General features: G+C 36.9%; 1 protein-coding gene across 13 annotated transcripts in view; it reads left to right on the top strand.

Moving 5' to 3' along the window:
• Nucleotides 1-14,653, top strand: part of HDAC9 (histone deacetylase 9) — a 479,837-nt gene that overhangs the window by 233,277 nt on the left and 231,907 nt on the right. For 9 of the 13 annotated variants that reach the window (XM_083825977.1, XM_083825985.1, XM_083825982.1 and 6 more), the window contains 2 exons: nt 12,212-12,453; nt 13,396-13,546. In XM_083825977.1, coding sequence (XP_083682103.1) covers nt 12,212-12,453; nt 13,396-13,546 — 393 coding nt within the window. Of the gene's footprint in view, nt 1-2,068; nt 2,247-8,176; nt 8,200-12,211; nt 12,454-13,395; nt 13,547-14,653 lie in introns of those variants that run through there. The other 4 variants (XM_083825978.1, XM_083825980.1, XM_083825984.1 and 1 more) reach the window with 3 other exon arrangements.

Below are 14,653 nucleotides of genomic sequence, written 5' to 3'. Positions count from 1 at the left end.
CATTTAAGGTAAATCCTTGAAAAACCCTGTTCTGTGTGTATTGACTATCAATTTAATTTTATTTTTTTTCTCTGGCAGATGTAGTTATTATTGGAAATTAAATGGAATTTTATGGATGTATAAGTGAGCTCTTTCTGAACCAAGATCTAATCAGTTTGTCACTTTGAGACTTGAGTTGTGGAGAAAGTGAAAAGTAATAGTATTGGGTATCGGCTTTGCTTTGTGGTGTTTCATCAGGTGCGTAGCTCTGAATTGTCAGAGTAGCATTCACATACTTGGAGTAAGTGAAATCAGTGACACCACCAGACCCTCCTTTTCTTCATGTAGGCTGACTATTGGTAATTCTCTAAATATTTATGCCATGTCTAGACCTGTGCTTTCTGAAGAGGTGCTTCTGTCTGCAACAAGGAGGAGCTGATGGTGATGTAGCTTTTATGGTAGTTGTAGGAAATGGTGTTTTATGTTGGTGAATAGGGGGAAGTCTGCTTCATGCAGTATATTCTTCAGCTTCAGTTCCTATGACATTTCATTAAACATGGTTTATGGATATACTACCATGGTCTCAGCATTCATTCAATCAATTAAACTTTATTGTTAACAGAGAGAGTTCTGGGCTAGGGTTGGCTGCAGGGAAATCCATAACAGTAGAAGTCTCAGTTCACGTGTTTGCCATCAGATACTAATTCAGGGAAGAATACCAAACACGAGCATATCTAAAAATTAGTGTAAATAACCTTATTAGCCAAAATAATTTCCCATTTCTTAGCATTGTAATTCTGAGAAATATAAATGTGCACGACATAAATATAAAAGCCAGAGAAAGTGAAGCTATACTTTCTGGACATATCAGAAGTTATTTGCATTTTATTCCTACTTCTTTTAATATACTCTATAATATTTTCTATGTACTAAAACTATTGAAAATAACTTCCTGATAACTTTTGAAACACTTTGAGTAAGAGAGAAGAAAACTCAAAACTGGGCTGATTACTGTTGTCAGGAAGAATTTTTAAAATATGGGTAGGATTAAGTCAAGCTCTTTGTTTGGCTAAGAGTGTTGGAAGTACTTCACAGTAACATTTCTTGACTTCTGTTATTTATTTGTATTCTTGCTCAATTTTGTTATTTTAAAAATTGCTTTGTGGAGTATAATATTCACAAAAGAAAATAGTCCCCTTAGAACAGAAGCTTTTAATCCTTTAAACACCTAATTTGTCAAATGCATAAAGGAAGAGAAAAAACAAACAAACAAACAAAAAAACAAAAAAACAATACACATTTCCCAAATGTATCAGATGTGATTCCTTATGGAAATGAAACAAAGTTTGAAAGGCCATATGCACATTTCTGAGAAAGAAAATAAATGATATTGAACAGAAGAGCCTAGTAAGGAACACTGCTGCTGCAACTAAGATGCTCTGTTGAAAATTTAAGGATCCAGCCTTCTGCAGTGTACTGATGAAGTCTCAGACTATTCCAGTTTTTCTCTTATTATAGTGAACATGTTTGATTTCTATATGGTACCAAGCTCTCTCAGTGATTTGCAATCAGCATGACAGTTTTTTTCCATGCCAAAAATTAAATGAGTTGTGCTGCTTTCTCCCAATCCTAATATGCAATGCCCTGATGCAGTAATAACATATCGTTAATTCTGTCTCACTGATTGCAAAACATTCTGCTTAAAGTGCAGAAACAGAGCATCTACTTTCATGTTGCCTTTTGTATTGCAGAATCTCAGTTTGTGATGATATTTGAAGCCAGGTTCAAAGGCTCAGTCAACAGAACTAAACTGCAATGAGCTAAGATTTTTTTTGGTCTTAATTCTGATGAGAGGGAACTTCTATTCTGAATGATTAATGTGTTAAGTTGGGAGGAGGAGGTTTCAATATGACTAGGTTTTATTTAAATGATTTAGGCTGAGATTCTCAAAGGACCCAAAGTGTTTCTTGAAGAGTAATTTTGAATGCTTGACTCCATTTAAGCAGTCATTCTAGTATGCATGTTTCATGCCTGGTCTGCAAATTTCTAAAATTTGAGTAGAGTTCCCTCTGATTTTTTTTTTTAGACTTCTTAGTATGAAATTTAATTTCTGGGAAAGCTTGCTTAGGAAAGAATCTTATATTTGAGAATGAAGAAATACCCATTGGCTTGACTGGCCTGCTTCTCAGATGAGTTGAGATGAAGAAAGAAACAACCAACCCACTAGTAAGAAATGGACCTACTGATATGCGGGAAAAGAAGAATGGGTAATAACTTTTGTATTTCCATTTTTCTTAACTGCATACTTACTAAATTGCGTCAAAAGTGTGTAGAATTTTTCTGTTACTGTTGTTTCTTTTGACAGAACAGAGACGTATTTCTTAGCAGTGTCTTGTTGCATTACTTTCTGGAATATTACAGAATGCAAAACCATTATTCAGTATTTGTTTAGAATAATAATCATGGGAAATGTATCCAGCCAAAATAACAGTACTATCCTAATGATCCCTATAGGTTGGTTTTCCAGTGCTCAAAAATTACGAAGACAATTGTTTGTAAGAGTGAATAGAAATGGCAGTTTCTTTCCTATACTCGCCATCATAAGTCCGTAATTCTACTTGCTGATTAAGATGACTTAACTGTAAAGAAATTGAAGACATCCTGCTGTATTTTTACTTTAGGGTTGAGACAGCATATGTCTGAAACCAACGTAAAAGCATGGTAGTGACTTGAAGTCAAATAAAGAAAGAATAGTAAGTTTGATGGAAGCATGATGTATCATTCTAATGATGTCAAGTATTAGTATTTGAATCCTTAATTAAAATCTAATTAGTCCAAAGTCATTAGTCCAAAGTCATGTACTAATAGGAATTTTGTTAATGAACATTTAAAGAAAAAGAGTGATTTTGTCATATCAATAAACTAAATCCCAGTTAAGCTTTACTTTCATAATGTTTGGTATCCAGGTATACATGGGTATAAACTTTGCTATTAGTAATTTCTACCTTTCACAGTGCTTTTTCAGTTCATTGTAATGTTCTGATTGACTTGGAAAACAAGATTGACTCCCTCTGGTGGCTGAAATCAGGCCTTTACATTCCGGAGAATGTTTTCCAGAGATCTGTTCAGTCTGGACAGTACAGTCCATGAATACTATTTTATGTTTAGTGTTACATTATTATAGAAAATAGCAATATATTTTCTTTCTGTCATACAGAGTGCAGCGTTGGTGGTACTTTTGCCATCTGAAAGCTTTGGAAGTCCTGGCGGATATTTAGATCACATGGTTCCAAGGAACCCAAGTATATTGTCAAAGTGAACTAACAGTTTGGGCACAATAGGATTGGAACCATTTACTGTGGTGAGAAGAGTCAAAATAGGAAAGGAGGAATTGAGATAAGCAGAGTAATATTGGTGATAGTAAGTGTGTCACAAAAGTACAAGAACTAGATATTATATCTCTAGTTTGGGATTTTCTTCAGCTCATGAAAATTATTTGATCTTAGAAGTAAACAGCTAATTTATTATTATTATTATTATTATTATTATTATTATTATTATTATTATTATTATCATTTGGCCAGGATACCGTTTTGTTATAAAATGGAAAAATTTTATAATATTTAGATTACAACTGTGAATGTGAGATGTCTGACTCCTTTTTTCAAGTAATTCCTCCAAATCCCAACTGACAGAATGTGAGAGAGAAACACTTCTTTTTTGTTACTATTTTCTGCAAATAGTTATGGTTAGAATCTATACACTATAAAATCAAAACTGTCTTCACATTAATAAGCCAAAAACATAAGTAAGCATCCTGGAAGACTGGTATTTCCTTGATTATGAGTTCATAATGCTTTTTGTATATTTTATGTAATCTCTTTTACTGGACTGCCTGCCTTATGTAATGTCTTAGTAATGGAAATGAGGCCATCTGCATGGTAGTCAAGGTTGTTCTCTGAAAGATATGCTCCGTCTGCAGCAAAAAGTAGATTAAATCAAGACCTTTAAAACCTTCACAACCCTTTCATCAAGCTAAGATGAATATTCCTCCGGAACTCTCTCTTACATTCTTTAGAGCAGCCCATCTTTGCTGTCTATTGACATCTTAATCCATCCAACTTCGTTTCTCAACAGCTGCATAATATTCCCATCAGCTGTACGGCCATTGTTTGTATGTCCTTTTTCATCTTCTGCCACTCCTAATTCAATTCTGCAGTCTAATAAACTCTACCTGGTTTGCTTTACATCACCATTATGATTTTGTTCTTTGCCTTTCATTTTCCCTGCTTTCCCTGTAGTGTTTTTTTTTTTTCTCTGTGCATTCTGTAATCTCTGCTCCTAGATATCAGTATTCCAACAGCTGCACTTATGAAAAATGGCAAGTCAGTGATCTAATATTGTTTATTCATTTTATTTGTGCAAACATACTGGGTGTTTTATATTAGCAGAGGAGGAGAGACTCCCCTGACTATGCTGCAGTCCAAGGCAAAGTGGTATGAAGGGGAGCAGAATGCCTGTATCATTCACAGGTATAGGTGAGATGAAAGCCGAGTAAGTGGAAATCTATGTTCTGGATGTATTTGGTACCACCTTCAGCAGCCTTATATTGTCTCTGAATAGGACATCAGGAAAAGATGGTAGCAGGTCTCTAGAAAATCCGATGGTGCTCTTTCAGTCATCTTTAGCATCCTGGAGGGCTTTGTACTCCATCTTTTAATGTATAGTAATACTGATACAACTAAAAGCATATCACCTTTTTCTTGTGTATGTGACATCTGTTTTGAAAAAGGAGGTGAGAGGTATCTTTTGTGTCATGTCTGCTCTTTGCTTTTTCTGAGCATTTCAGGATATGATGCGAGAATTGTGTATGTATGCAAGTGCATGCCCACAGCTTCATATCACGCATGCTTGCATTTTAATCAATTAATTCATTAATTAATTGTCAGGATTTAATGAAGTGACCAGCAGATAAGCTGGCACGTGTTGATTTGGACACAGATTGTACCTACTATGTTCTGCAATTGCTAAGCAGTGCTACCGCCAAATCAAACCTTGTTTGTCATCCTCAGTATGATCTGGTTGAGAGTGGTACTGATCCATGTGCAGAAGATACACAGCTAAAGCAATGCTATTTTGTAATCTTCCCTGTCTTTTCTTGTATACCCTTGTCACAGGTGTGGGCACATTACGGTCAAATAGACTAACTTGATACCATGTACTAACAGCATCATTAACACCAATGTATTGTGGTGTTAATAATACTACTAGTATGCCATAAACTTTGGAACTGAAAAGAAAGCTATGTAGAAATTCTACATTTTTAACTACACATGCATTTGCCTTTGTCCTGTTTTTATGTTGCCTGCAGCAGAAGTATCCAGAGTTCAGGATATTCAAAGGGCATTCTCTGGAAAGTGAACATGGGCCTTTGTGCTGATGAGTGCAGAGAATGCATGTGTAACAGTTCTTCAGATGAAATATAAAGTAACTCAGAAACGCAAATATAGCTCAGCTTGGGTTTCTTGATAACAGATCATCCCAGGTTTGAGTTTAAAAGTGTTTCACATTCTGATGTGATTTACTGGGCACATTTGCTTTTACTCCTCTAACAGAAGTGGTAGGCCTGATATTTGCATGAGCTCTGGCAGGCTCATAAATGGAACTTTCACTCATGTATTCACTGTAGAAGAAACAGCAAACACTACCATTAAAAAAAAAACTTCTTGGCTATAACAAATTAGATGGCATTTATGTTTGTGTTTGTTATGACTGTTTGACTCAAAAGCGTATTTGCAGAGAAGGAATCTGATTTTAGTAAATCAATATAATAAAGCCTTTGATTTTTTACAAAAGCCAGCTAGCTGTAACTTCAGTGTTGGTATTTCAAGGCGTCTCACTGATATTTTAGAAGTTTGTGGTTGTTTGAGCTTCCTTTCCAGGCCCTGGGGAAATAAGAGAATGGTAAATCAAAGCCCAGATCGCTGTTTGCATTTATTTTACTTCTCATTATGACATGTATGCAAACACTTAAAAGAAATGGGGAAAAGGTATAATCATGATAAGATCCCGTTTATAGAACAAAAGGGAATGCATTTCTAGTCTAATTTATTACACTTCTCCTTAATACCATAAAGTCATTTGAGTGCCTCATCAGATTTGACAGTTCATTTATACTTCTAATTCTGTGATAGTGCTGCTAAAATGATTACTGACTCCTTAAGTATAATCCAAGAAAATAACCATAAAATATTTTCTCTGATCTGCAATATGTGTTAATTTCTTGTGTTTTTCCTTTCCAAGTGAGGAAGTTTTAAAAGTACAGATTGCAGTTGGGTACTTAACTGCCATAAAAAGTCATGGTGCTGCCTTTGAAAAAAAGTCTTCCATTTATATTTACTGTCTCCTTTCTGTTTCCCTTGCCTGTGACAACTGAAATCCAGACTATGATTAAAGAAGTATAATTAATCAAAAATATTTAATAGCATTGAGTGAAATATAAATGACACTAGTTTTTGTTTGGGTGGACCTCTTAGCTTAATTTTGAGAATGGAGAAAAAAATCTGTTGATTTTAAATATTGAAAAAAAAAAAAGTTTTATTACAAAATCCAACTGCCATCCAAAATCCAGATACTTTTGTCACATTAAGGATATTAAAATGAGATGCTCTCAAGGCCATCTTCCTTCACCCCTATACTCGTGAGAGAGATTCTGGATCAAGCTTCATGGGTGGCATAAAGAAGCTTTGCCTATACTGAAGTCAACAGAGGGATGACAGATTATACCAGCTGAAAATTGATGTACAAGATTTTAGTCACCAAAGTTGGAATGACAAAAGCATCCCATGGGAGTAACCTAACCTTTCACAGTTTATTGAACATCTGACTTCTGATTCTGTACTGGTTATTCTTAAAATTTTAACTTCTAGCTCCTGCATTCTGTAGTGCAGGTCTTGTAGTGGCACGGCTTCCATCAGAAAGTTGTGACTTGTGGGAAGTAGGCTCCAAATTAGGAAAATTTTCTGCAAATTAGTATGTTAAGCAATTGGTATAGTGGTTTTCATGCCAGACTCCATCCTCTTTAGTCATGGCTGTTCAAAACCAAGTTGCTCACTTAGTTTCCCAGCATGCCCACAGCTGACACATTGCTCTATTACCTCTTTATTTACACTGGCTGTGAGGGCAAGCAGTGCCTTATCGTTATGCCAGGACTGCTCTTAGATTACAGTGAGCAATGTTCCTGTAACAGTGCTTCTCAACAGGGAAAGCTCTGCCCCAATTTGCTCAGAAATTTTAACTCCTTTCTTTGTGCCCCACCTCTGCTTTGTTACTGGTGTCTTATGGCTTTCCAGGTATCAGTGCTTTTCAAGTCCTGAATGACGTGGTACTTAAATCCAGAGAATTCTGTGTTTAAGCTGGAACGTAAATATAGTGCGTTGTCTTCATTTTCAGTGGATCTTCCATCTTTCCATTATTTAGACCTATTTTCTGTAAATTCTTTAGTCCTCTGATTATGTCATGATTTACTGGTGGCTAATCCTGAAACAGGGAGGGTTTTCACTTTCTCTGAATGAAGAGGTCAAATGGAGGCAGTCTCTTTTACACTAAAATTTGCAAAACTGTTCTGGTTTGTTTTCATTTTATGAAAAGCATATGAAAACTATGCAAAGTACTATGCAACTTAATAAGCACTTCAGGTGGGTTCTGTTTTGTAGAAGAGAGTTCAAAGGAGTAGCACTAGTATAAACAGTTCTCCCATTCTCCTTTCTTTGTAATACTTCACTGAGTTGATGTTTGGGATGAGGTGTGCTCATTTCTTGGCAGGATTACTCTTCAAAACTTTACTTGTTTTTGTCTGTTTTCAGGAATACACTTTTATTGCCTAATACTGAAATTGCTAGTTGGAGGAGCTTGTCCTCTGTCTCTTGTCACATGTAATTTTAGTTTAGCATTCCAACTTTTGTAGGCCTCCTTGCTCACTTCATAAACCTTAACTGCTTCTCAAGTAAAATGCTGCCTTGGATGAACAAGCAGGAGCAAGAGTCTAACCAGCTTCATTCCCTGTTCTTCTCTCCCATCTGCCTCCCTCTCCTAGCCCAACAGCACAGTCAGCTGTGTGAGAAATTCCACTGTGAAAGGGTTAACTCGAGTCCCTGCACTCCCTGCAAATTAACACAGTTCTCTGAATGTAAGAATCAAAAATGCACTCGACGTGTTCTGGTAAGCAAGTCTACTAGAATTCTTCATTACATCTCAAATAAAGAATGGCAACAGTTCAACTGATTGCAGCAGCCCTTCTTTAGGCTCCTGTTTTTAAAGATGGCATAAATATCTGCCAAGACAGGTAATTGCCAACGAAAAGGAAGAAAGTGGGCTGCTTTATTTCCTGGTATTTTCTTTTAGCACTTGGGATTTGGAAGACTCGTGTATTTTAATTTACCAGTGTGCAGAAATTGAAACTAGTCGCTAGAAACAAGCTTGAAATGCCCTCTCTTAGTGAAAGACTTACCGTTTTTCAGTGATTCCCAATTTTAAGAAATTGTTTCAAAAAGCAAGGCACCAGGGTTAAAACAAGCTCTTTTATCTCTTTTTAAATATGCTACAAGTCTTTAAATATACTCAACAATCATGACGTTTTCCAAGTATCTTATTTTCTTTACACAGAATGTCAAAAGCACTGCAGGAAGTGCCGCTATGGAATATAATTGATATGGAAGTTTTCCGAGACTATTTTTATTGTTACATTTCAAGATAAAGGCTGTTGAGTTTTTATACAAAAAGAAAAAAAAAAAAGCCTTTTGCAGTTACTTATAGCTGAAAATTAAGTAGTTTTCTGCTAAAATTTTGACATTTTTCTTGGAATTGCTGACACTAACATTTCATTCTGCAGTCTACTGTCATATTCACCACAGCTAACTTGAGCTCTGAGAGTCTGACCTTAGTTATCTGTAGAGGGGACTCCCTGGGCTTGCCCTGTAGTCAGCAGAGATGTTGGTAAGGATCTACTCCAGACCACGGCAGAGAGAGAGCAGGGCAGTGTCCCACCCTGAATTGTACCCGCTAGGACCTCGCTCGGCTGGTGACACCAGGAATTCTGCATAATGGGGCGCCTTCAAGTGGAGGTAGTCTTTATGAAACTATTATACATATTTCTTTTCTTACCCATCTTTTTCCTTCTTTGGCTAATATCTTGATGCATCAGTTGTTGGAAGTTCTACATCCCACTGCTTCTTGTGAATAGTTCTTGAAAGTTGAGCATGGTGATTAGGACATTCCTTTTTGTACCCCAAAAATACATATATCCCAGTGTGGATGGGGTGAAATACACATACACACAGCCCAGTTGAGAATAAACATCCTGCATCACCTTTGGTCTTTCTAGTGTTAAAATCGTGTTGGGGTGGTGGGGAGAAGATGCTTCAGCTAAAAGTCAAAGCTTTTAAAGACACTGATTCTGATTCTCTGCTCCATTACACATTTTTTCACACTGTTGTAACTCCACAGGGCTTCCTTGTCTCTTCCTTGTCAGTTGATAACAAGTAAGAAGAATGTAAATGGCCTGTGGCATCAGGCCCGTGTAGCAGGCAGTAACACAGTATTGTTTGGTGGCTTTATGGTTACTTGTTGAGAATCATCTGGCTGAGGAGGTTAACTATTATCAACTTCACTATTAACTGTTAGAGTTTTAAGACAGCAATTACCACCAAAAGTCAATATCTGCTGTGTCAACAGTTATTAGTAGAATTGGAGGTAAACTTACTGTTAGCAATATTTATGACAGGAAATACTGCTTGTCTTTATTTAAACGTTGGCTTTTAAATGACACGAAAGATTTTATATTGATTTCTATGTATTCAAGTCTCTAGGAATACTTTAATGTTTATTTTCTCCTGAATTAATGTATGAGTTAAAGTTGAATCTGTTGAATTAGGTGTTCCGGTATTAGATTTATTATTTGAGTGTGTAAAAATTCTTGAAAATCTGTATCTTATCAAACTGAGCGTGATTTCAGTTCTCCATTTTACAAATTGTGGAAGGAAATTTCCATTGTTAGAAAAGTCTCGAGTCTTTCCCTCACAGTTACAGAGAAAAGCTCTTAGAACGAAGAGGTGGGATGCTCAGCAGGAATAGGAGGTGTAATCAGACTGACTCGCCATGAGGACTTGTAGGGGTTGATTTGTAGCCAGTATCTGCAAAATCAACTGCAGGGTTCAGTTTGCAAACACTATTGCAAACCAAACCCTGCAGGGTTTGCACGGCTCTGGTTACTATTATTGCTCCTAGTAAGGCTTATTATCCTGTCACAGAAGCTGTAAGAAAGTCCGTCTCTGCACTTTAAACATGATAAGCCTTTGTCACCTACATAGCAATTAATGTTAAAAATAGCAGAGCGCCTATGATAAGATTGTGACTTGCAGGCAGCAAGCCATTGTCCAAGTGCTGGAGACTTATCTGGAGGGGCAGTGAGCCTGCACAGCACTGTCAGTTCGCTGATTGCCATTTCTCTCGGAGTTTGATGAAATATTCATGTCTTTGCTCTGCTCTCTGCAAGCACTATTGATTTCTTGTATAAACGCAGCTATATTTAGTCTAGACGAATGGAATGTGGATTGCTGCTGAATAAATGGGATGAAAGGCTGGGGCTTTGCCTGTCTGTTTCTCTTGGTCTGGGGCAATTATTTATAATCAAGAGTAGTTTTTGTAAGTTAAAGGTGATTTTTTATAATTTAGCGATTAGTCTCAGAACAAAAGTAAGCACTTAGACACAATCATTCTGTTGGGATAACAGGTTAAGAAGACAAATTATGCTCTGAGGTTTACAATCACAGTTGCTAGGATTAAAAAAGAAAAAAAACACAACAACAACAACAACAAAAACACCTAGCAAATGTTTCCAGAATATTGACAATGAGAGAATATGGTTAGTAAAAGAAATCCGGTGCCTCACATCTTCTTTTTTTAAAAATCTGTTGTAAATTTGTATATTTTATGCCAGTAGGTGTTATTGTGCAGTTAGAGTTCAGTTCTGACTGTTTGCTATAGTTTCGACTTCTGCAGCTTTACTGCTCCTGCTTGCTAGATTTTTTCACTGCTTCCTTTTGGTCTTCTCGCAGAAAACAAATACAGGTGTAACAGAATAAAATGAGAAATATTGTATACAGTCTCATTCCCTGGTCGTTTCCTGACATCATGTTTGTTTCCAGTTAACAATCTTATTTTTCTGGTTGAGTAGCAGGAATTGCAGTTAATGTGTTTGTATTCCACTGTCCTCTAGTGGATGGAATCAGAACTGCTAAGCACTATCACAGACCTGTGCTGTTTTCCTCTTGTAGAAATGATACTTGCTAGTTTTTTTGTTCTTTTTTTAACAGGTAAAGTTATGCTCTGTCTCATCTCTTAATATGAAAACATGAGCTTTAAAAGTATTATAGTGAAAATCCTCAAATCTCTCTCTCTTCTTCTGATTTTTAGTCCCTTCTGTTTAAATCAGGAGATGGAAGCCCACAGTCTTCTTCATTCTTCATTTTAATGCTGGATTAATAATATATACCATTATGGCAGCAAATTGAAATAATCTAACGTGTTTTCATTTTCTTGCAAGACATACATAGAGTACGGTGTCTAATCTACTCCAAGCACAGTGGTGATTTTCCAAAAAGCTGTATTAATCCTTCTCATGTTGTGTGTCCAATATTTTCCTCTAATTTCAGGTGTGTTACTCCTGTGGGTTTGCTACAAATCCAGGTATATTATATGCAATAGCTATCTATCTGTAACACCATCTTTGGATAATCTACATGCTAGCTTTCTCTTTTTAGAAAATCTCTTTCAACCCAGAAAGAACTACAGGCCTTCACATCAGGCTGAAGAAGTGCCCAGAGCACTTTGTTGTTAAGCATTCATAGAGTCTGCGAGGTTCTCACTAAATAGCGCTCCTGAAGACTGAGACATGGTTTTAGAAGTGAATTGCTTGTTAATCTATTTAGCAGAATATTAATCCAGGAATATTGTTTCCAGACATTTTCTGGAAAATGATAAAATGGTTTGGAAAATCTCTGGTTGCTAGTAGAAATATTAGAAGTTTGCATACTGTATAGTTTTCATAAATGTTGGCTCTGTACATTGAAGGAGTCTTTGAGTGAAATTGTTCTTTTACCCAGTAGGAATCATCTCTATTCTGCTTCTCCAGTTATATTTAACAGGTATATATTTTGTTGTTTTCCTCCCTCAGTGGATGTGAAGTCGGAGGTTCCTGTGGGATTAGAGCCTATCTCACCATTAGACTTGCGAACCGATCTCAGGATGATGGTTCCCATGGTGGACCCAATTATGCGTGAAAAGCAGCTACAACAGGAGCTACTTCTGATCCAGCAGCAGCAGCAAATTCAGAAACAACTGCTGATTGCAGAGTTTCAGAAACAGCATGAAAACCTGACCCGCCAGCATCAGGCCCAGCTGCAGGAGCACATAAAGGTAGCAACATTTTTAATTTTTCCCTCAGTATATTTGCAAACTGAATATGCTGAGACAGACTCAGCTAAAGGGAGTGTTCCTGTGTCTATGTGATGGAGTGTGAGTGCTTATTCCTCTCTATTTGGGTGATAGAAGTATGTTCAAGCAAAATAACTGCCAGCAAGTTGTTCCCAGCAGATCAAAGTAGTATTATAAGACTCTCCAAACTCACGAAGTCAGTAAATCCACAGAAAATCAGACTACCGATTTCACAATGTTAAATTTTCAGCCAGACTTCAATATGGCTGTCTTTTCAGTGTGAGCAATTTTGAGTATATTAAAAGACTGCTTTTTTCAGCTGCTGTCTGAATTTGTGCCCACAAATCAAATCAATAGACAAGTACATAACATTTGCATTTGTAAAACAGGTAGGCCAAGCAAACTTTGTGTTTTCACTCTTCTCTGAGCTGCCTCACATAACGGAAAAAAAAAAAAGATTTATGGGATTGCATGTGCAATGGTAGGACTGCTATAATGGATTTTGGCTGTGAATTTATGATCTTGCCTTTCTTTTTATTTATATTTTTTCTTCTGATCTACTTGCCGTTATATTACTGTGCTACGTTTCTGCTGGACAAACCTGACAAATGCAGCTGAGCACAGCAGCCAGGGTTTGGTGACACACTGGCAAAGAGTGTTATGCAGTTTCCATGCATTTTTGCCAAAAGAGAAAGATGAGAAACCACAGCAGCCAGCTGCTACCTGATAGTAGAGTTCATTTTAGTGACAGCTGGTAATGCACTATGCTGCTAAAAAGACAGGAAAGGCAGTTAGGAGGTAAAAAGAAGTGTAAGCACACAGAAAAGCACTAATACTCAGTTATTTAAGAGGTTTATTTTGGCCAGGATTGACCTAGAAAACACTGCAAACTGCACTTTCTCATGTCTTTTTGTTCTGTGCAAGTTACAACAGGAACTCCTAGCCATTAAACAACAGCAAGAACTTCTCGAAAAAGAGCAGAAACTGGAGCAGCAGAGACAAGAGCAGGAACTGGAGAGGCATCGCAGGGAACAGCAGCTTCCTCCCCTCAGAGGCAAAGAAAGAGGTCGAGAAAGTAAGCACCAATGTACCATGAACCCTAATACGAAATTAATATATTCCCTTATGCCTTCTTGCAGCTGTAGTGGACAATGAACAGGGATCTGAAGCAATTCTATTATTGTGTGAAATATGCAACTATAGAGTAGTCAAAGCTGTGCTTGCAGAAAGGCAGAGCCACCTGTTGCACCCACAAAAACACACTGCTCTTTTGTGTGCAGACTTGCAGAACTGCAGGAAAGCACCTTCTTGGCAGACCTGTATATATGTCTCTCAAGTAGATAGCTGTTTTTATGAAATAAGAAGGAATTTGAAAGCCTAAAGCTTCACTTGAGAATTTCTCTCTGAAGAGTGTATTTTGCAATACAGAAATCGCTACCAAACATCACGCCATATAACTGTTTAAGTAATTTGAGCATTGTTTCAAGTATGAAAATATAACAGTGTTTAAGAATATCTTCAGCTGAGACTTCTGAATACTTCTGCCTGAGTTATAAGACCAATATGTGTTCAAACTGCTTTGTGTTTGGTTTTGATACCATTTCATGAAACCCAACAAAGAGTTATTTCTAGCTCATACATATCTATAAGGTAAATGACAGATATAAAGGAGGCTGTTGGAATTTGGTGTTCACTAGAGGGAGACAGATACAAATAATTCTCTTTTGTCAGGTCAGCTTAGAAATCGGGTTGCAAAAATAGATTGTGAAGGTATTTAAAATGAAGCTGCCACAAGGAGATATTGTTATTTGGCCTCCTAGTTGAGCAAAAGATATTAACTAACAGAGACAAAACGAGAAAAGTGTTGTACATAATGCTCAGGGGGATCATATACTCTTGCCTTTTTTTTCTTGGGTGGAAAACTGTATTAGTTCAGCAGCTGTGGGTATACCATAATGTAGACTAGAAATTAAGGTGTCCACGGGCTTCCATTACTTTGGTAAACAATGAATCCCTGAAAGCATTATATTGCTGTCAAACAGAGCTTTCAAAGAATTCTTGTTTAGGTGGCAGTGGTGGTGTTATTTTCACATTCTTTGGGGGAAAGCGAGGGGTACATCTGTTCCTCTGTCTGAAGAAAGCTTTCTTGGTAGAGCATTAGCAATCTGAAGTTGTTCGTTTA

The sequence above is a fragment of the Anser anser genome (assembly GCF_964211835.1).
Source record: "Anser anser genome assembly, chromosome: 2".
Classification (NCBI taxonomy): Eukaryota; Metazoa; Chordata; class Aves; order Anseriformes; family Anatidae; genus Anser; species Anser anser.
Note: the sequence above shows the minus strand (reverse complement) of the source record. Positions and strands in the feature narration are given on the sequence as shown.